This window comes from Tubulanus polymorphus, chromosome 9 (genome assembly GCF_964204645.1).
Source record: "Tubulanus polymorphus chromosome 9, tnTubPoly1.2, whole genome shotgun sequence".
In the NCBI taxonomy this organism is placed as follows: Eukaryota; Metazoa; Nemertea; class Palaeonemertea; order Tubulaniformes; family Tubulanidae; genus Tubulanus; species Tubulanus polymorphus.
In genome coordinates this window covers 5,996,672-6,020,613 of record NC_134033.1, presented here as the reverse complement: position 1 = coordinate 6,020,613, position 23,942 = coordinate 5,996,672, and the positions used below count along the sequence as shown (strand labels likewise).

Below are 23,942 nucleotides of genomic sequence, written 5' to 3'. Positions count from 1 at the left end.
ATTTCGCCTTTGTGTTAGGCTACGCTGATCGTTCGCCTCGAAGACTGTATTCAACCAACCAATCACGGCTCTTCAACTATTCACGTGATTTATGAAATCCAGTGTGCATTTAGCAAGCGCTAGGGCAGGCCGTTGATGTTAACGGTGATTGAATTGAACGATGCTACCAAGTCCATAGAAAATCTATTGGGCCCTTATTGGTTTGCCCTTATTTTAGAAAAATAACTTACAATGTATGTAGAACTTTGTTCTCATGCTTGGAGCCACGGAAGGAGTTGAGTGTTGAGTGATAGGTTATTTTTTTATTAAAAACTGAGCGAGTCGAACCATTTCACATCGTACATGTACATGTACTTGCATGAAATATCATGTTATTTGGTACCGGTGACAATTGTAATTGAAAACGTTAATATGCAGTCAGTTGGTCATAACGGCGTCATAACTCGGGTCTTTCCCTGCCATTTTATATCCATATTTGGAAATTTCAATCTTTTTTATTTAAAAAAAGTTACATGAATTTGTTTTTAATGAAAATAAAATCCTGCCTGCCGGGTGCTGAGTTTCCACAAATCTGTGTTTTTTTAGACAAATAAATAAAAAACACCTGCCTGGTCACTTTGGTGGGTAGAGAAGGTGTAGAAACAAGGTATCATTTTTAGCCTTATATCATCACTACTCTGTTCTCACTCAACCGAGTCTTAATGAAATCAGCCATATCTATGATTGTTCATGTTCTTTCTGTTGTATACCTTATTTGGTCATTTTGTAATATAGTTTTGTGTAGATGTGAGAAATATTTCAATGATTTCAAAATTCTATTGTCGTGTTGCTACACTGATTTTTGCGAGCGAATCTCGAGGAAATCGTAAAAGTGTGATTTTGATCGTATCATCGTTTCGTATGCAATCATACGGTGATTCGATGGTCGCCCGGCTTTAATGTTTGCGATTATTTCCTATCTTCACGCCATCGACTGCTTAGTTTCAATATATTTTCTACATATTCGTTGACAGAAATTACTTCATTATAACATGATAAAGCGCACAGGTATGCTGAGGATAGTCATTCACTGCGCGTGAACCAACACCTTCTCACCGGTTAAACTGGTTTGAGGTGTAAGTATGGACCAAAAGTGACGTGGAGAACAGCAATGGAAGGACATACTAACGCTGTATGTCTTTCGAATCCCTTAGGTATTGGGTATAACAGGAAGAAGCAACATATCGGCTCTCTTCCCTTGTATTATATAGCCGCGATCACACGAGCGTTTTTGGCCTGGGCCAAGTTTGGGATAACTGTTCACACGGGTGCCAAATGGGCCCGAGCCTGTTTGCCCCGGTTCAAATTTGGGCCGACAAAAACGTCGGACCAGGCCCGAGGCAAAATTTAGCACAATGATTGCGTTTGAATTGCACCTGGTATCGGAAATGATCTACTTCGCTCTGTTTGAACATTGTTTAGTATTGAGAGAGTGGTTTCCGTGTGAACACGCTATCTAATGAGGCACGGGCCAAATTTGACTCGAGCCTGATCCATTTCTATATTTTGCCAGTTTGTGATGTTCTATAACATTTCTATATTTCACCGGTTTGTGATGTGCTATTTTTGTTCATGAGCAATCACTAAATGACATACCGCAGAGTATGTGTGACGTAATTTGTTTAAAAAACGCCGCCAGATGGCAGCAACATAAGATTAACTTTTCAGATACAACTTTCCAAACTGCATTATGCAAATACAACGCCAAACGACAAAAACCGACGCTGGGACCGCATTTTGAGCTATTATAAATTGTGAGCTGCTATAAACAGCTCACAATTATGTAGCAGTTCACAGTACGGTCTGGCTAAGCCAAAACACCTCGTAACTCGTACATAGATATATGTATATGTATGTTTCTGAACCGTTAGACGCACATTTATAGTCAGATATAGAAAGGATAAATTAGGAACAACTTAAAAATGATGAAGAAATCTATTTTAGACGCAGAAAAATATCTAAACGTCGTTAATGGGAAAATATTTGAGTTTTCAAAAATAATTGATTTGAAAATAACAGTAAATGTTTCTCAAAATGGCTTTAATAAATACACTTACTGATTGACAGAAAAATTTTCAAACGCGCAATCTAACGAGAAAACGGATTATTTTTCTTCCAGTTGAGCAAACTCGAAAAAGGCCTACTGTTCCAAGTGTTAAGTCACAAGACATTGATTGGTTACGGAACTTAAACATGGGTTTTGTAGCGTCTTTCAGCGCTACCTTTGAAATATCATTGGACGCTTTAATCGTTTATTTTTGTGCTTGAGATATTTTGCAGTTTTTTGTTGTGTTGAGTGGTAGTTTAGAAGGTAACAGGGAGGGAGGGAGATTGGGAGAAGGGGAGAGAGAGGCACAACACAAGTAAGAAGATCTACCAACACTGCACACAACCATGGTAGACATTCAGACACCATAACAATTGCTGGAGAACCATGACGAATGTTGGAAACTCCACCATAACAGTTGTAGTTCCCCTAAAATAGGCAATTTCAGATTGTATTAGTTTTATTAAGTGTGTTCAAGTTCCCAGATCCTTGCTCCCTGATTCGGTCCACATTGAAAAATATATGACACTTAATTTCCGCCAATTTTTTGCAGAGGACAGATACGCCAAGTGAAACAAACTGTTTAGTTTAAGGCCGCATTGAAACAAATTTTTGTTTTTGAAGCTTTTGGAAATTCCACATGGAAAGAAGCTATTGCACTTCACAATCCAATCTATTATTCGTCTGAAAGCAAATTCATTTTCCATTCTACTCAATTAACATTTACAATAGTTTGCTTGATTTTTGAAAATTGATTTTCACCCCGTGGTCGAAAATGAATTGGACACGATTTCATTTCTAACAACGGCTGAACAGAGCTATCATAAATATGACTTCATTAATATCGATGTTTAATTCTTTCACGAAGGAATCATTCATTTACGTGAAGAGACAATCCTCTCCTGAATCCAATCATGAATTCGACTAAGATGCAGAATGTTGGTCGACCTTACAACGGATACATCGCGCATATGTCTATTGCCAACAAATCTGGTAGGAACCGTACGGTATCTAAGGTCATTCTGTTCATTATGTTCCTGTTAGGAGCTTTCGGAAATTCAGCTACTTTTCTGATAATGATAGATCGTAGATTCCGTAGATTATCTTACGCTAACTATCTTATCGTTTTGTCTATCAGTGATTTTACATTTTTTACCAATTCTACGCTGATGCCAGTTATACAGTTTGCTCTTTTGCACGTGAACGGCGGTCCTATATTATTGATGAATTCACTGATCAGTTGTCAAATCTATGAATCTGTGATGGCATTGATGGGTGCCAATAGTTCGTGGATTGTAGTAGCTATATCTCTAGAACGTGCGGCAGTTGTGCTCTTCCCGTTCACGGCTCGTTTGATATGTACACCGAGATTCGCCCGTATCGCAATTATCATTATTTACATAATGAACGCATTAGTAACAGGTATTCAACCATCTGTCATTATGAAATTCTCTGACCAGTTTTTTGGATGCTATTACGAGTTATCCGACCAAACCACCCGCTTTCTCGTGTATACTTTATTCGTTTTTCTTTTTACTTTAACGTTGATTATAATTTCGAATTCAGTTATAATAATTTAGTTATTCAAAGGACCAAAAATTGTTTCGTCTGATAAAAAAACAACAAAATCAAAACGTACAACAGTAATGCTCGTAACCGTTTCACTCGCATTTGCAATATTTACACTTCCAACCACTATTACTGTATTTTTACTACTACCTCCATATCAAAGAGAATTTCTATTAGACATATTCACCCAATTTCTTTTGAGCAACTATTCCATAAATTTTTACATATACCTCTTACTGGGACGAGAAATTCGCGAATATTTCTGTTCGAAATTTGCCTGCCTGAAGTAAAAAATGTTTCTTCATTGACTTCTTAATTAATGTTTGTTGCATGAAAAAGTCATAAATTGCCAGAAGAGCTTAAACCTAATAACACTTGAATTTGATCCAGATGAATTGTTACCTTGGACGCGAAAGGCTTTGTACCGAATTAATGGTAGATGGGTGGGTTCATCGGAAGCGGGTTGATATATCAGAAACTATGTGTGGCTCAATCCAAATGCAGTTCTATCCCATTTTTGAGCTCAAACATCTACTTACAATAATAAGCTATTAGTGCTTTTCCAGTAGTATACATAGTAATGTAAATTATTGGTGAAACTCCTCGACTCGACACGTTATGGTAGAAAAAAAGGAACAAGTCTTCGAAGAAATAAAAAATGAAAGTATGATAAAATTAATAACAGAAAGACGTAACGGCAAAAAGTTGTTCCTATTCAATGCTGCAACAAGGCCTTTCAGATGTGATTTCTAGCTCTCGATGAACAAAAGCTATTAATAGCGTGTCGGCATCCTGTCATGTCAGAAAAAAATTCCAATCTTTGAATGTATGCGCTGTTTGCGAACATCAGTACAAATTTACGCACGTTTACGTTGGATGGCCTGGTTCTTAGCCACGATGCCCGTGTTTTTAAAAACTGTCAGGTAAGCATTACTGTACAGAATCAGGATAACCGTGTAGCATTATTTCCGCAGAATTCGCATCTGCCCGCTGACTCGGCATATGAACTAAGAGAATATGTAATGGTACCGTTCACAGATACTGGTGGTTTAACAAGAAATCAAAAGGATTGTGATTTCAAACATAGCGTTACTCGTGTTCCGATCGAAAATGCCGGCATCTTGAAAGGGCGTTTAAGAAGACTGAAGTATGTTAATATGCGCAAAATGGAAAGACTTGTGACATTTGTTACTAGTTTTTTTTGTTCTGCACAACATCTGCATGGAGACTGGCGATACGTTAGAAGATCGGTTTTTAGAATTTGGATTGGATTTACCACATAACCATGATATGCGCGAAACATATGATGCTAATATGGCTAACAGGCCTTCAGCAGTAGGCAAGAGACAGGAAATTTCAGTTCTTTTATCCACATTTGGATAGGCTTATTCATATCATACTTAAACTACGGAACCATTTTGTTGCATATTAGCAGTATAACAGCTGCCTGGAATAAATTTGGAATATAGAATCATCAATGGAAATCAGTTGGTGTCGCTGTAGGGATGGCGTTATAACAAGCTCTATTGGAGAGTTTATTGGTGCTTACTAGTATTACAGAAAACTTCGTCTAACTCAGGCCAACTAGGATGGTTACAGGCGAAGTCCAAATTAAGGATACGAAAATGCGTTAAGTCACATATGATTTCATTTTTGTCAAGAGTTAATCAAAAGTCAAGAACAAGGCTAGGTTGCTTGTTTGTTTGTTTTGGCTTTAACGTCGCTTGGATCTTGGTTTACCAAGCCTAGACTAACCCTATTGGATAATTCATCTAACCTCACAATGGGACGCATAATAAGCAGCCAGCAGGACACACTCGAACCCAATTGTCACTTAGCACTGATATAGTGGATACAACATCATCATGCCTATCGCTTTCAATTCCTACTGAAGACAAAATGAAAATAATGAAATACGTGAGTAATCCATCCAAACACGAAAATAAAACAAAAAGCTGTCAACTTTCCAGTTCTGAACAGTTTCAGTTTATTTGTTTTAAAATTAGATTTTCCATTATATAAATTTTTGTTAAACATATCAATATATGAATCTAATACTGGGAGAAGAAATACCAGTTAATGCACAGTGAAATCTTTAACACTGACACCAAAATATTCAAACAAAATCTAACCCATAGAATATTACCACGTACAAACTACGTACAAATTGAGGTCATGTATGAGATATAGATAAAATAAATCCATATTGAAAGTGTTAATTTCATATACACACTATTATGAATTACCATTTCACGTCCAACTCCAACGCAAAATATCACAAGTATACCGCATATATTGAACTTGACCCTCATTAATTACAAATTGATAGATAAGTGTTTATGCAATAATCAACAGAACCCCTGAAACAACTTTTTGAATTCTCGCACGAGAAAACCAAACTTTTTGAACTTTTTAGTATGGCCCGAATCAGCCACAATACCATAGATACTGGCAACAACAAAACACTGGATCATTCGTATTAGTCTATATTTTACTCTTCGGACATACGTAGCCGCCGAGCCCTGTGATCAAAGGATTGTGAACTTTTTTGAAGTTCTCGAAAAGACCCTTCAAAATGATCTATCGCCCCTCCGATGTTTTTTTTTGGTAAATTAGCCTAGAAATATAACAATAAGTAGCAAGCAACCGTATCGTACTGTGCAGTCAACTCATCTGGATTCGTATCTTTTGGGGCCGGCGATCTTTATAAGAATGAGGTGAAATACGAATGTGTCCCTTAATTTCACGCATGCCCAACGTGGTTAACCACGCAATACCGATTAAACGGTTAAGTTTGAATTGTGGTCTGTAGATATCCCCCTTAAACGTGCGACAGGCATTCGCTATTTTACCAAAAAATGTTCGTCCAGGTACCCCGGACATCTTTCTTTGAACATCATTCAGGGTGTCTTCTCTGAACCATGCATATTAGTCAGACATTCACCGTTTGTAAAGAATGTATTCGTCTAGACTTCGCCATAGAAAAGGTAATTGACTGACCAGGTGGGCACAGACGGCAGATTGATTGCTGCATGTTTGCATTGTTGTCTCTATTAAAAACATGACGTCACTAATAGCAATTTAACCAAACAATTGGGTTTGACTTTTTCACTGAAACTCGACTCAGAGTTCACCCTCCATACACAAATACTTGCAGTCTAGAACGTACGTACAAGATGATAGAGAATCACTATCATCTGCGCCTGTGATGCCTAAAGCCCAACGTGATGCAAGTTAACAGGGAAACATGGAGACGCATAAACACTGAATTGAATGATCCAGGGAACGGTGTCGCAACGTTAGTCGCAAACATGTTCCAGTCGAATGTATCCAACGTTGCCTGAGTCGTGTGGCTCTAACGACGACGAGACCAAAACGCCAAGCCACAAGACGCCAATGATCGCTTGAAGATTTGCAGCAAAACAATCGTCAAACTCTAGTCACCGGACAATGAGCAGCTGGAACTACGATTGTGTCCTTTGTTATTTTCATATGGTCGTCCTCATCGATTTCTGTGTCACTAATATAACCCTAGCCTAGAACGCGTCTCCCCGCATCTAATTTTAAAGAATTTCCTGACCCCCGTCATTATATATGCATCCCATCCCTCAAATCCTTGTCCGCCGATAAACCGACTGCTACAGACCAGAAGCTAGCCGTGTTTTAGTAAGTGGTGTACCATTCTGAAGTCAGAAAGCGCAACTTATAATTAGACATAATTTGTATGAATTTATAGAATCAGCATTTTCTCTTTCTAAAATTGATCAAGAATGTATAATACTTACCTCATTTTTTCTTTTGATTGCATCATTATTAACCAACGAGTTATCGATTAAACGTCAATATGAACGACAAAAGCACGTCCCGAACAAGTTTAATACATTTTCATTAGTTTATTCATCGGAATTAATTTCGAAATTAATCAATGAACACTATTTCGACAGGTCATCACAATAACGTTTGGTGACATTTAACTAACTGGTAACAGGTGACTTATTTGTTAACGTCAACTTTTTTAAAGTAGTGAACATATGTTAATTTTTCTTGTGCGAATGAGTGAATTGAGCAAATGTCACATTATTTAAAAACAGCTTTCGGTGTATATAATATTTATTCGATTAATTTTCTCTACGGATGTCTGACTTGGTTATCCGAGAAAAAGTTTCGACGAGCAACAGCCAGCGCCTGAATAGGTATGTACGTTTTGGTCAAATTATGAAAGTTCTTAGGTTTTATGAATTAAAACATCTTCCCCATCGGTTGGGCTCAAGTAGGGTATTGCATAGTATAGTTCCTTCGCGTATGCTTACTGCGTTGTTCGGTTTATGTGTATCCCAAAGAAAGTTGTCATGTCGACACATTCACATCGCCAGCCATTAACATTCCATGTGTCAACGTGTCGACGTATCTACCAACCGACAAATTAACTATTAACGATCTATTTACCTCATACACCAAACACACCACGTGACCAAACACAATAAATCCCTTACTTAAAATACAAATTGCATTTCTATTTTTCTTTAGTCAATTCCAGTTCTCTGATATTAGTTTCAACACGGTTAAGCATTCAAATTCACAGGAGATTCATTATTTAACTTCATCACTGTCATCGTGAGATGCGCCTCCCAAAAAACAAACGTGGGGACTATGAAATATGGCATTGTTCACATTGCTACAGAACGACGTCGATACGTGCCGGCTCTTTTTTTTTTCAAAATCAAAAATAAAACTTTCGCAGCTGATGCTTATAGTTTACTGTTTCGGTTTAGATTTACTTCTCTTGTTTGTTTGTGTTTTGTGGTCACCCGTCAACCAGTCAACCAACGATGCTTGTACATACATTGGCGACAACATTGCGACGTGTCGTCCGTCGACCGTCAACCAGCGGATGATATAGGTCTACGCACTCTATCGTCACTCATTTTTGTCACCACGATACACATAACGATGTACATTTTTGTCACCACGATGTACATAAATTGACGACAACATTGCATCGTGTCATCCGTCGACCGTCAACCAGCGGGTGAGATATGCACTCTATCATCTCTTCAATGGGCCAACCAACAAACAACCAACAGTAGTCGACTGTCACTAGTCGTCGGTCAACCTACATGAACTGTTCCTTTGCTGCGCATTAATACCCAATTATCAATGTATTCATGCGCCAATGTATTAATGCGCTGATACATTAACCGCAGAACTTATTAATTCTACACCAAGGCACTATACTATGATATATCCGACTTGCGCCATCGGTTGTATAACCACAGCTTCACGAATTGTTATCTTCTACTGGTTCTTGACACTTCAGTTCGGTTCTGAGGTGAAGTTTTACCGTGTCTCTGGCAAATTCTAGTTGGAGCTCCACAGCGTTAATGTCCTTCTACCGCCGGAATATTTGTTTCTGCCTGACTACAGGGATCCGCTTGATCAAGAGCAGATTCATGGTCAATGGAAGGGGTGTCCACTTAGGAAATGTACGATCTTTTCCATGCTTCAACGTTATTTGGTTGCCCACATTCGCAAGTTACCCCTCTTCAGCTCTAAGTTATTGAAAACCGATGATTTGTATCGTTTTTTTTTTTTAAGAAAAGATTAATGAAGTAACGATATTCAAGAAATTAGCGTACTTTCGGCCTAACGTGCTGATTTTGAAAAAATACTAGAAGGTTCCCTCGATCTGTTGAGTACCGGGATCAAGAAGATTCATGGTACTGAACGCATAATTCTTTTTGTTTACCTTCATCTATCAATAGCGCTTTTTCGATATTCGGATGAAATAAATTTCTACCTGAACGAACATTCTGCGGCCGCAAAGCTAGCAACTGCTTTTGATGCAGTGAAGCACCGGTGTTGTCATATCGCGGAAAGACGGAATCGCGGAATTTTCCAAAAACGCGGAATTTCTTCATTTTTACTATAAATAGTAAACGGGGTTTTCCCACGGGGATACCCACTGTCGGACAGGGCACCGGACCCAGGTTTTCAACACCGGGAATTAGTATTTGATAATTTATTATATCGCCAGTCAACAACTTAACGATACTGTTCCAAATAATGGAGAACCTGCAAAAACCGTAAAGTTTCCCAAGTCTCTGTTTATAACGCATGCGCATTAGGAAGTGTTGGGGAAATCCTATAAGTCCAGAAATTGGTCGCGTGTGCATGCGTCGCTACATGTGTATTTTTTCCTAAACTGGGTCATGTCAGAACGCTGAAACATAGAACTATAACGGAATGAACCTGCGTGAACTTTTGCGCAGCGGGAAGGCACAGTTTGTTTGGTCACTTAAGACTCTTCATGATCCTCTTAGAGGATCATTTGTATTTTTGGGAATGACAGGTGTTCAAGTGGTCTTGCCATAAGCTAAAAATCTAAGATATATATCGGTATATTATAAAGGATGAATGTATTTTTCTGCTACACATTCGAGATTCGAACCTAATAGCACTTAAAAGTAAATCCTGGGACTATCAAAGTTCATTATTTCATATTCGGGATGCTATCACTTTTTTACTCGGCAAACAATAACCCAGTGACACTTTAATCATCAAAGTTCATGTCGTAACGCTTGAAATACGATCAGTAATTTTCGGGTTTCGAATCTGATAGCGCCGCTTATAAGATGAACCAGCGTAAATAAGATCAATATTTTTACGGGATTCGAACCTAATGGAAACTACAGCGACTATTAGTCATTAAAGGTTACATGTAGCTCACATGTAGTGCCGCATGCGCAATGTGCCGATTTCTCGACTTAGAGCAATTCCAGCACTGACTAATGCGCATGCGTTAGGTAGAAACGGAGACTTGGGAAACTTTACGGTTTTTGCGGAGAACCTAGGCAATACGTGCTTTGCGAATTCAGTGATACAGAGTATCGCTGCATTAACTGAAGGAATACAAATCGATGGTACGTAAACGTAGGATTTGTGATGACATCATGGGTCATTCTCCAGGACTCATTTCCGAGTTAAGATTTGACTCTGGTCTCTGGATTTAAAACATTGGAAATGAATTGATTCTAAGTAACTGAGAGTTAACTCACAACTGTGGAACTGGATCGATGTCAGACGAAAATAAATAGACATTATGTATATTTCATTCTGGCTTAGGATTGTTCATGCGTGTTGTGTGTCTACATTGTTGTTATAAGCGAATGTGGTTTATCTTTTAGAATTAAATGATATGAAAGATTATAAAATGGTTTCGTTTTTTTTAATGTTTACTTTGTGACTGCTATAACATATATGTCCCTATGCTGATTATTTGGATCAAAAGAATCTTATTGGTACCGGTACTGGACGGCTTTAAAATTATAATAATTTCAAAGGAATTTGAACCGGTACTTGTTTGGTCGTAGGATTTCATGTTTGCAACCATCTACAGCTACGGTCCTACACCGCGAACGTGCTCAATATTTATCTGATAATATTCGTTTCTGAAGTTCTCAAAAAGTCGATGAACTTCGATAACCGAAGTTTGCCTAGTAGAAATAGACATTAGGTGCCTGGTCTCTGTCACCCCACTTGATTCTGACTTCTTCTACAGGTGGCAGCCAGTCAACGGTATCGTAATATAATATTTCCATATAAAATTGCCTGCAAATAATGGGATTCGAACCTAACTCGTTGCATCGATCGGTCCGGTGCGCTGTCCGACAGTGGGTATCCCCGTGGGAAAACTCGTTTACTATTTAAAGTAAAAATGAAGAAATTCCGCGTTTTTGGAAAATTCCGCGATTCCGTCTTTCCGCGATATGACAACACCGGTGAAGCACACGGGTGAAATGATAAGAATATGCATGGTTTATGGTACAAAAAATGCAAAACTGATTTCCACTATCAAACTACCAGTGTTCGGGGTAAAGGGAATTCCAAAGGGGATTCCAAGGGAGTGCCGATACAACGCCGTCCGCCCTTCATTTTCACGGGCTCCTAAGTGTCATCCTTATGTCAATTATTCAATTATTAACTTTTACGAAATGTAGAGCTTGCTAATCTTTTTTATGAACAGTTTGATACGTATGACATGGAAATACTGTCAAAATTAAAATAGCATTTTTGACGCATCAAATTCACTTTATTCAATTTGATAATACATTTTATAAAAATTTTTTCACTTCTGATTGCATTGCCTGTCCTCCGCAGGGCCGGATCTACGGCTGTCATGGGGAGGGGGCCTGTTAGAGATAAATCTAAAGCGCTCACAATGCGTACCATGGGCGCGCGCATTTTGAGCGCCGTATTAGGCGCGCAACACAGGGTGGCGAATCTGGGGGTCATCCGCCAGAATATTTCAAAATTCCATGTGCAAAATTGTGCAATTTCCTCGCATTTTAGAACTAATTCAAGAGGAAATGAGTAGTTTATTGCAACATAATTCTCAAGCGGGGCAGGACAGCATTCGGGAAAAGAAGAAATAAACGTTCGGAACTTCGATGGGGGCCTGGTCTCTCGGGCCCACCGTCCCTAGATAACCGCTGCTTCGAAAGCCCTTTGTTTCTCGGCAGCTGTTTCAATTCAATGTAATATTGCTACACAATTTACAATACAGACTGATGGCCGCTTAGTAGCAGCAACCCGTCGAACCTTGGGCAATATAATACACCATTGAAGAGTTTGTGTTGGCGGTAGGGAATCAAACCCTTTCCAGGAATGGACGTAGGTCTCTGAATTCAGGCATGAATTACACCACGAACTTTAGTGTCTGATCGTAGAGCAATAGGTGAAGCCAAAATTAGTCGACAAAGGTCACACACAACCCCGCGTCAAAAATGCTATTTTAATTTTGACAGTATTTCCATGTATTGTATATTTTGAAATAAATTACTTATTCAATCATTATTTTCATATATTCACAGGAAATCAAATATGCTATTGTCGCTTTTATTGTGCGCGGTGTTCATCTTGCAACCCGGGACCACGATCGCGGAAGGTAGTGTTACATTTAGAAAAGTAGAATAATCGAAAGTACAGGAGACAGTCTATCATTCAGTTTATAATTAAGTCATCGACACCCGCATCTTCGTACCACTTTATGTTTGACTTAAGTCACAAAGTTATCTACTAACAGAAGTGAAAACAAATTTTTGACGTTAATCACGAACAACTAACACTGGAGACCGTGATGTGAAAAAGCGAACGATTTAGCAAAAGGATTAAATTTTCCAATATCTATGCTTATCATCAATTTATTAATAGTATCAATGTTAAATTGACAAAATGATATTATGGTTGTCTTTATACGTTATACGTTTATTATAGTCAACGTAACTATTCACGCCCACGCCCACCCCTGAATAGTAAAGGTGAAATCATGGTCAAGAAACTAGGGACTCGGTCATATTGCAGATTTTCTCTTAATTAATTTCCTCTTGATGTTTTCTTAGTGAAATTTATTTCATGTCCAGTTTACCGTGAGGATGAAATATATGTTCAGATTCTCATGAGGACGAAATATATCAACACTTAGAGCTTTGTTCAGAAATATATCGTTTTTAGAACGATAACCACACTTAAATGTGGTGAACGGATAATAAGATAAAAACCCACTATCTACTGACGAGGATCTCTAGGGTGAGATCGAAACGTCGTGTCTTATATATATTTTAGATTGAATAAATAAATTCTTGGTTTTAAATTCTTTTAATCTGTAGATAGTGGGTTTTTATCTTGATATCGTTTTTGTTTTTATTTCGACCATACACAAACTTTCCGTTTGGAATTTACAAATAACACTTGCTTCATTGTTGATGTTCGTGATTTTTATGTTATTCAACTAAATGCTTTGTGTTTGGAGTCATTGCACATTGTGAATGATTTTGATTTTTTCTGGCAATTTGATGGTGTCTGGAATCCCCTTTGAAATTCTTTCTGAAGTTTCTTATAAAACACTACTGCTCAAAATCATTCTGAAAAAAAATCAGTTCTACTCCTATGTCAGCGAATGTAAAATTCCAATGGTATGATGCAGAAAATGCATCTAGAGGTTTCTACCTCACCCGCTTTTAGCCTTACCCTATTTGGTATTATCAATCCCTGCTACTTCCATTCTACTCCCTCCTGTACTATACTAAGCATCCCTTAAAATCCTTACATATTAATCATAGTTACTAAATGCTGTTCTTTCTTATCAACATACTTCCTCCTTGTAATTCTAGCCTTCAGTGTGCGCACCAGCACGCATCTAGTGTGCGCTATCGTGCTCACACACTATCTCCATACACATAAAACCCTATAGCTATTGCTTCTACAACCCCCTTTGTCGAATCCGGATCCACTCAAAGATACTAACGCATACACCCTCGTCACTTTATTGATGGACACACACTCTTGCAGCTCAGGCATTCCTGATTTCAATGATAACTTGTAAGTTTCTTCAAACAGATGATTGTGAAGACAATCATGGATCTTGTGCCCAATGGGCGAAAGACGAGGAATGTAAAAAGAACCCAGTCTATATGCTGATAAATTGTAAAAAGTCGTGTGAGCTCTGTAAACAAGGTAAGCTTTATGATTATTTTGAAGCCTTCAGCCAGGACGACGTCTTGCGAACTGCTCACACACGTAACGCTGGTCACTCAATTGCTGATACTTAAAGTTTGCGCTTAAATCAGGTTAAATCTTTAAATAAAAAAAGACTTGTTGTGGTATCATGTGTAAACCTATAAGTTTGAAACCACGTTTAGGTGTCCATTCCGAGATGACTTCAGAAAATCTTAGCGATTCAGAAAATTGCACTTTGCACTTCGTTATTAAGTTGGTTAGCCATCAAAATATTATACTTTCCGTAATTAATAACCAGATGAAACTTTAGTATATGAATAGCGACCTGGGATCTAATTCGAAAAATTTATATCCAATTAGCCTTAAATCAGTCATTCATCTACCGCCCTTCATATAATCAACACATGATTAAGTACGTGTGTGCGCAGCCTATCTGTAATTACGGTAGTAAAATTACAAAAAGAAACAATTCCAAAAGCACCCTACGAAATTTCTATAGTGACTGGAATTGACTGGATGCCGTGAGCGTTTGTCGGAGATAACGCGCACATGATTAACCGAAGAAAAATATTGAGCACGTGCTGAAAGTGCCCATTCACAAGTCGTACGTCTCAAAAATCGCTAAACCAAGCATATTTTATATTTGTTAATATATGAAATTTGACAATAACTTGTACACTATATTTTTAATGGCATATGCCGTTTACAGAGCCGTAGGCTTTATTTAAGATCATTATACAACTTTTGATTGAATAACGCATTGCTTTCTTATCATTCCCTCCGTCATGTGAAACATTGCGTGTTGTTATACCAGAATGTAAAGACGAAAGCAAATCATGCACAAGCTGGGCTATACAAGGAAAGTGCTACGAGAAGCCATTCCAAATGATGTTTAAATGCCAGAAAGCATGCAAAGTATGCGGCAAGCCAAATCGTAAGTTTTGTTCATTTCATGCGTGATTCCACCTGACGATGATCGCAATTTTTCAGTGCAGTTTCCCGCACCGGTAGCACCTTTCAATATCGACGAAACAACTCGAAATAACTTCGGCATCCTGAATTTGGCGTGGCGATCTGATCAAAACCGTGCGTGGCCATCACTAAAATGCGATGTTGCATACTTCTTTTGCAGCAGGGAATACCCTTATTAACCACTTTAATAGTATATTATGTGCATATTTGTTTGCAGCCGATTGTTTGGACAACAATGTACAATGTCCAGAGTGGGCGCGACAGGGGGAATGTTTGAAGAACCCAAAATATATGTTGCTGCAATGTAAAGATTCCTGCCACATGTGCAAACCAGGTAAGTTGGATTCACGCCTGTATATAAGCAGGGGCGTGGATGATCCAATACGATAAATATATCATGCCCTCGGTATTTTTCTTTGATTGTGCGCACCGGCTCTCGCATCGAGTAATATAATAACAAGCTTTTTATACCGCTGTCGGTAATACTGCCAAATTCATCTATCGCCAAAAATGTCCTTGTGCACAGCAAAAATATCCTTCTACATCGTTCATTTGGTATATACGTGTATGTTTATATTCCTCGTTTCTGGACTTCAAAACGCCTATTTTTTTCTAGCCTGACCTCTTGTACTGCGTTTTGAAAAACCGCAGGCTTTGTTCTAGATCGTTAAACAATGTTTTTCCAAAGAACCCTCGGCTTTCTCAGAATAACATTGTCTTGCGAAACATATACGTGTTGTTTTAGAATGTAAAGACGAAAACCAGTTATGCACACGTTGGGCTATATTCGGAGAGTGCTACGAGAATCCATCCTATATGATGTTTAAATGCCAGAAAGCGTGCAAGGTATGCGGCCAAACAAATCGTAAGTTCCGTTCATTTTGTGCGTTATTCTGCTTGGCAATTGGTATAATTGCAATTTTCAAGTACAGTTTCCCGCTGCCGTAGCAACTTTCACTAACGACGAAACAACTTGTTTTGGAATCCTGAATTTTGCCATGTGACTGAATCAAAACATTGCATGCCTCTCAGTAAATTGAAATGTCGTCGCATTCGATTTTTTTTCTCAGCAGAGAATCGCCCTCACCCCCTGGTATCTACTCCGTACAAGACGATTAATTATGTCGTAACATTTGTTTACAGCCAATTGTTTGGACGAACACGCTGAATGTCCAGAGTGGGCGCGACAGGGGGAATGTTTGAAAAATCCAAAATACATGTTGCTGAAATGTAAAGATTCCTGCCACGTGTGCAAAGCAGGTAAGTGGGATTTTTTTCAGTCGCCCGTGCCTGTATGTAGGGGTATGGGTGATCCGAACGGACGAGTAAATCGTGCCGACGGTGGCCAGTGGAAAAACTCTTAGTAACATTTTCCTTGGATTGCTCACACTGGCTCTCGCAGTCAAATATAGTTAAAGCTCGTTGGTAGCCATTTCAAAGCGTAAACAGATATATTAGATTAATGTTAACAATAATCAATGTCATTACATTTGTTTCCGGCCAGTCGGGTCGCTCATAGGCCGTCGAACAATGAAAGCTACATTCAATATACTCGATATCATCACTTGCATCAACATCAACCTCATCTTTTCTTACAGAGTGTAAAGATGAAAGTAAATCATGCAAGCGTTGGGCAATAGACGGAGGGTGCTTCAAAAACCCATATTACATGATGTACCACTGCCAGGAAACTTGTGAAGTGTGTAGCAAACGTGAGCATCTATTTCCAAATTTTACAAATATCTTCTCGGTGTAATACTTATTATTATCTCACTGCCGGTAATTCTATTGTGAGCGTACAGGTCACAACTTTCATTCAGAAAACAAGATAGAGCCGTGCAATATCATCAACCGATTTGCACACTAACAGCAGTTGTATACAAAATGATGAAGTATTTGTTGGTTAAATGAAAAACCGTATAACTGAAAAAAATACAATCCTTCGAAATTGTTCCAAATACAGACTAGATAGTTAGGACATTCTAAGCGCTAACATCAAATTGAGCTCGGAAAATAAGATTATACTATCAGATATTCTCCACAAAGTCTGCTTAGACGTCGAAACTGGATATATTTTCACCGCAGAACTTTAAACTAGCATCCGGTGTCTATGGGCGGCCATCCCCGCCAAAAAGACAAACTTCCTGTGTTCGTGAAAATGACATCAATGCGTGAAAATGTCAGTAGGTGGCGCTGTTTAACAAAAAGATAAACTCGTGTTTTCGTAAAAAACACATCGATGCATAAAAATATCTGTAGGTGGCGATACTAGGGCATAGTTGTAAACCGGAAATTAATTACTTTTAATGGATAAAATAAGATTAATTGAAATTGAATCAAGGTCGCGTGGAAGTTCGTGCTGCAGTGTACCTGTATCGAATATCGTACTCGCCGAATCTATTCTAGTTCTCAGTATCGTGCTCGCCGAATCTGTATCTGTTTTTAACTTTATTCATAAGAATGTTTATCCACACGACCTTGATTCAATTTCAATTAATTTTATTTTTAATACAATAGGGAGTTTGGAACCGTATTTCATTATTCGTGACATCACCCTCTATCGCCGTGTCGAATGCAGTGTAAACGATTTGTAAAGGCTGATAACGATTTTTAAAGTAAAGTGATATCGATGAAAATGCACGGGTCAACCGCTTTTCAAAGTGTTTGAGATAAAAAGGGTATTTTAATAACCTGTACTTAAACACATTGTTGCAAGATATTGTGGCCTACTGCCTAAGTGATAATGTTAGATGTGTAGGATGGGTTCGTCGTGGGAAAACTTCACCCTTCGATCTTATAGTTGGCCTGAGCGGACATATCGTCCAGTGCGAGAAAGCAACCAGAGAAAACTGTTCGATTTCTCTTGTGTCTTTTAGAATGCAAGGAAACGCTCCATGCCGACATCGTTTTTGTGCTCGATGCCTCCAGCAGCGTTAAGAATGAAAACTTTGAGAAGATGCTCGATTTCGTGCGGAAGGTTGTTTCCGATATGCCAATCGGTCCCGAAAAAGTGCGCGTAGCTCTAGTCCGTTATTCTGACAAGAAGAAAGTTGACGTTGTATTCTACCTGAACGACTATTCTACGGCAGCAGACCTCGTGAGTGCTATTGGTGCAGTAAGGTACACAGGTAAATAATAAGTAGCAAGATCCATGCTTGTATACGGTATACCTGGGCCATATAATGCATTTGAATATATTTTTTGCTGGGGGAGGGGAAGAAAAACCAGAAAAATGCATCGCTATTCGATATAACAATACTATTTGCATAAAGGGCAATTTTTTTGAGGGGATCCTTACCTCAGCTATTGCTGGTGCGCAATGGCTCGTTTCTGCTAAAATAGATTCAACAGATAACTCTATTGATTAATACTAACAAGTTGCAGCGACTGGCATTTTTCTGGGACGCCCTGTGTAAATACTATATCTAGGAGTTCTCACTCGGTATTTCAGGTGGTCTTACTTACACTGCAAAGGCCCTCAAAATTGTCCGTAAGAAGGTCTTGGAAACAGAAAGCCGGCAAGATGCGAAACATCTGGTGGTGATTATCACAGACGGAAAGGCAAGCGACAAAAAACATCTACCGAAAGCAATCAAGAAACTACACAAGACCGGTGCGACGGTGATAGCGGTTGGCGTTGGTTCAGAAATCGACGATTCGTCACTCGAGTCGATGGCTTCTCCCCCGAAAGCGCAAAATAAAATTCAAGTCTCTGATTTCAATCAGCTTACCATGATTATGGATGAGGTTAAAATTACCGTTTGCGAATAGATTGTTAAATTGGTACTCGTGGCAGCTTTTTCAAACTTTCATTCTCGATCTAAAGTTCTCAATTGCTTTTCATTTACATTCATAGAAATGTAAGATATTTTCTCTCATTTTATTTTAAATCTAGCTAGGGGTACGAGTGCCGGCTCTAACAATATGGACAAAAGATTAAAATGATTTGACCATGTAATTGCTGCATCATTTATTCAACTATGTATCTAATTCTAGAAACGATATCGCAGTATATTATACCCATTTCTGTCCATTGGAAACATATAACCAAAAGATTTCCATTTTGATCAATATATTCAAATAAAATTAAATACAGTCAATCACATGACCGTAAAAAGATAAAGATAGTCTTTATGGTATTCTTCTGTAATTCTGATTTTGATATTCCAATTTGGACCAAGCTAGGCTAGCAATACCCACTGGCTAATGGAAAATGGAAAAATGGCTTTTGACGAAAATTGAACAGGAACAAGGTTTTATATCGAATCAAGGGATCCAGAATGGTAAAACTCAGCCACTTTGAGTACAACTGTGACCAATATCGACAAGGCTTGTTATCTTCATGCTTCTAACGATATGATGCTAGATCACGTAGGAGTTTTGGCTAATCATTTGACTATTTCGAGCATCGAGTGTGATCCGCAGATCTTTCATGCAAATGAAACTGATAAATCCCGAAATTGACAAATCCGTGAACACGCCATCGATCTCCTGTCATGTCTAGAGCAACTGCTGGCTTTGTTTAATTCGCTATATGGAGTTTGTGTCAGAACTTTGATGAAATTTTATGGATGGGTTACCCTAGAGACCATGAGTGACTGATTAGATTTCGAGTCCTGAAGGTCAAAGGTCAAGGTCACCAGAAGCCGTTTCGTATTTTTCATTTCCTGCCTTCATAAATATGTCGATTTCCGGCCCATAACTCATAAACGGTTTAAGATAACTTACTGAAATTCTATAGATGGGTTATCCTAGGGACCGTTGATTAGATTTCAGGCCCGTAGGTCCAAGGTCAAGGTTGCAGGAAGCCATTTTTGTGAATTTCATTTCTGGGCTCCAACTCATAAACGGTTTAACTCACTGAAATTCTATGAAGGTGTTATCCTAGGGACTGTGAGTAAGATTTCGGGTCCTGTAGGTCCAAGGTCAAGGTCGCTGTGAGCCATTTTGTAAATTTCATAAACGGGCTCATAAACGGTTTAAATATACTGAAATTCTATGGATGGGTTACCCTAGAGACTGTGAGTGAGCGATTAGATTTCGGGTCCTGTAGGTCAAAGGTCAAGGTTACCAGCAGCTGTTTTGTATTTTTCATTTCTGGGCTCTTAATTCATAAACGGTATAAGATAACTGTATGAAATTTTATGAATGGGTTACCCTAGAGACCATGAGTGACTGATTAGATTTCGAGTCCTGATGGTCAAAAGTCAAGGTCACCAGAAGCCGTTTCGTATTTTTCATTTCCTGCCTTCATAAATAGGTCGACCTACGCTCGAGGTGTATTTTACACTCAGGTGTTTCACCTGACGTGGGGACATCAGTGGGGGCATCAGTCGTCTTCAGTGACATTCTAGTTACTATTTACTGACAAACGTTTTACACGCGCGCAGAAAGTTAAACGCATGTTTTGCATGGCCTTATGTAATCAAATTTAATATGAATATATACAAGAATACATTTCAAATGGTGAAAATCGTAAAGTAAAAATATTTGAACCGGTTGAATTGTACCAGTTCTTTTCACTTTCTGTCGGAATGATATTATAACGGATTATTTTCTGTCATCAGGACAATCACATACGACCACCGTCTCAGTAAGGTTGGAAACCCATTTCATTACAAAGATTAATATGAAGATACTTCTTACGAAGAAGTTTTTAGTTACCTCTGAAATGTAAAGTTTTTAATTACCTCTGAACCGATCCTGATGAAACTTGGTGAAACGTAGCTCTTGTCGAATGAAGAAAGTTATGGAAACACAAGTTGGCTTTAGCCTTACATTTTGCTATGGAACTCGGTATTAATTCCCGAAAGCTGATTGTAATTGTACGTTAATAAGGGTTTTTGCAAATTGCGTTATATTGGAATTTTGTTGATAATTATCATTATTATAAATTTTTCACTTAGTTTCGTACATAAAATTCAACTATCAGATTCAATAACTGACAGCTTCCAAACGAAATGTTGGATTCTGAAAGAAATATCACGGTCCTTCTGAAAACGCATGCTTTATACTGTACGTCCTATCTGAGACTTACCGTCAGACAACACCGGTGGAAATCTACTTAGCGATGGCTATCGGCATGTCCCTTCAGATATTCAATACTCACACGCACCCAGGAAAAAACGTGGACTTGACATTTATTCACGAAATAACATAAATGGACTAAAATACGGAATGCTCGTCATTCTGACTCGTACGCAAACACGCAACAGTGAAAAACGCAATATATATGCATTTCAAAAGTATTCAGTTCGCTGTTTTTTGTTCGCGTAAATCAATCATAAGAATATTCAAAAAGGTTTATTCATTCTACGCGTCTTTACATTTAATTGAATCGGTCCGGTACGTCCGGATTCCGTTGTTCCGTGTGTGTCGCATCGGCGGTCATACTAATCAGTCTCAGCAAATTACAGATATCATCGCTGATATTAGGCCCAATGTCAGATGAAATACCTACCCGATGCATCAATTACTAAATATGAAGACTGTCTGTAGCAGCTGTGATACGATCCGTAATTTAAGTGATAGTACCGTTTGCGATTATTGTTGTTAGAATCAGTCTTGGACGTCAATTCCATATGTAAATTGAAGTTCCCTCCTCTCGTGGCTCACCGGACTTAATTGTCACTTCACGGCATATCCTCTTGCAGTGAACGTTACGACTAGTTCTGATTGGCTATTTCACGGAGATGTCATCTTGAATCGTCCATTACCAATACCGCCGTGACGAAACTGCTGTTGTAGGCCTATTCAAACTGGAATTCTGTTCTCACTCAGATTAGACGAAATAAACTGTTAAATTACTATAGTTACTGTTAAATTACTATAGTTACATGAGTACTATAACTTGAAGCATCCTCGTTTTAAATTTTCAGGATTGTATAGTACCAGTGGTGCGAAATTAGGTTCAAACCCCCAAAATGCAATATTGGATTTCTGTAATTCCCTTCATTTCTGATTATGAAATGGAACTGCAGCGCAGAAAACCCGTTACGCTGATTTGCAGCTATTTACACTTTTTAAGTTTAAATAAAATTCATTAAACAAACTCAAAGTATATACAATTTGGGTGGAGTTTGTCACCAATGTTGAGATCGTTGGGGGTTTATCGCAATAGATATCATTGGAAATCTATGTAAAGAACACTCCGAGAAATACGTTTCAACTTGTGAAAATTGCGAACAGGTCAAACAAAATTACCATAGTCTTAAAGTATTCCAACGCCGCCTCTACAAACATTTCCGATCGAAGACTTCACCAGATGGCATATTGACTTCCTTCGCAATCTTCCGGAGACTCCCTGTGGTAATAAGCATATCCTGGTAGCTGGTAGCTAGCTGTAGTAAATGGACCGAGGCTTTACCTCCAAAACTCAGTAAACATAAGAGGTAGCGAAGATTTTCTCAAAAAAAAAATCGCGGGAAAACTGTTTAAGTTAGTTAGGGCTCGCATCTTCTTGAATTATTTTATTTAAAGCAACATTTCACTGCTCCGTACCATCCGCAATCAACACAAGTTTGCGAAAGAACTAATCAATATATTTGGCAATCGCTTGTGATACTATTATGAAGACTTTTAGGACATATATTATTGGGCGTTCATTAATCATACCAACAAGCTTTCGGGAACATATTAGTAGGGTTCAGTTATCAGCGTTTAAACGATATCAACAAGTAATGCACGGAAGTTGGAGTTCATGGCAAGTGTTGGAATGCCAGACAACCTGCGTGGAAATGTGCGTCATACATAAACATAAATAGAAATGATATAAATAAACAAGTCTGGAAGTGACGTATGTGTCTATGTAGGTAAAACTAATATGGTGCGGCCATGAGCTCTGATGAGTGCAAAAATATATAAATAGAAAATTGTGACGTATGCAGATACGTCATCGCCCATACATGGATGGGAGGAATGTTGTGACGTATGAATACGTCACAAGCCCTGTGTGGAAGAGGGCCTGCGCACGTTACTAAAGAGAAAGTAATATAAATAGGGAGGTTTTAGTAAGCACGGGAGCTCCGGGGAATGATCTTGTATACATCTGGTAAGAGAAAATAAACGAATAAATAACTTAAGAAATTGTTAAGTTATATACGGGAACCTTATAAGAAAGTCAAGACCAAGGACTGTTATCCGGCATAAGAGAGTGTCCCTCGCAACATCGTCGAGAGAAATCATTAGCACAACGCTAGTTGGAGAACCCGACCCGGATCCACATCACTGGTCGATAAACATCATCACAACAATACTGAAACTAGAAATAGGACAATTGGCTTACACAACTTTTTCGCGAACCGAGCGATGCTTTTTCGCATTTTTCTGTCCGGCGTTTTCAGTTTTAATTATAAACGCATTGAACATAACAAAATACACTGAAAACGTTTTTTACGAGGATAAAACGGTTTTTCCCTGCCGTTTGCGCTGGGTCTTTAGCATCGCCCAAGTATCTGTTTTTCAAATGTAATTATGATATATCAAGGCTTTTTCCGTTTTCATATTTTCACTCTGGTACTCATTGCGTTGATACATCATGTTAACCATCGTCACTCGTTTGCATGTTAACCATAAATGACCATGGGTCCAGTAGGATCAAATGAGTACATTTTAGTTTTAAGCTCAAAAATTGATTTGTTCTTGGATTTGCAATAATATATTAACAGCTGATCAAGATGAAATCATCGTAGACTGTGTAGTAAGCATGTTGAACTTCGATGATAAGACTTAGTAATGGGTTTTCCCTATAAGTCGTAAGTACATGGTAGAACAGTTCTTGATAATGATGTCACTGGGAAAA

General features: G+C 38.4%; 1 protein-coding gene and 1 long non-coding RNA gene across 2 annotated transcripts in view; both read left to right on the top strand.

Annotated features, from left to right (window-relative positions):
• Positions 1-13,207, top strand: part of LOC141911269 (uncharacterized) — a 64,161-nt gene extending 50,954 nt beyond the window's left edge. Inside the window, exon 4 of the long non-coding RNA XR_012619994.1 lies at positions 12,526-13,207. This is a non-coding gene — a long non-coding RNA (uncharacterized LOC141911269). The remainder of the gene's footprint in view (positions 1-12,525) is intronic.
• Positions 13,208-13,341: 134 nt separating this feature from the next.
• LOC141911033 (uncharacterized) lies at positions 13,342-19,186 on the top strand. The gene is made up of 8 exons (XM_074801981.1): positions 13,342-14,167; positions 14,985-15,104; positions 15,360-15,476; positions 15,888-16,007; positions 16,286-16,402; positions 16,741-16,854; positions 18,019-18,270; positions 18,594-19,186. The coding sequence occupies exons 1-8, from the start codon at positions 14,023-14,025 to the stop codon at positions 18,911-18,913; spliced, it is 1,305 nt and encodes a 434-aa protein (XP_074658082.1). The 5' UTR covers positions 13,342-14,022; the 3' UTR covers positions 18,914-19,186.
• Positions 19,187-23,942: the final 4,756 nt, after the last annotated feature.

What these genes read in the sequence shown, in the direction of transcription:
- LOC141911033 (XM_074801981.1), top strand. Translation starts at nt 14,023, where the DNA reads ATGATAACTTGTAAGTTTCTTCAAACAGATGATTGTGAAGACAATCAT. An exon ending in AGTATGCGGCAAGCCAAATC is followed by an intron (nt 15,105 to 15,359) that starts GTAAGTTTTGTT and finishes ATTTGTTTGCAG; the next exon opens with CCGATTGTTTGGACAACAAT. An exon ending in GGTATGCGGCCAAACAAATC is followed by an intron (nt 16,008 to 16,285) that starts GTAAGTTCCGTT and finishes ATTTGTTTACAG; the next exon opens with CCAATTGTTTGGACGAACAC.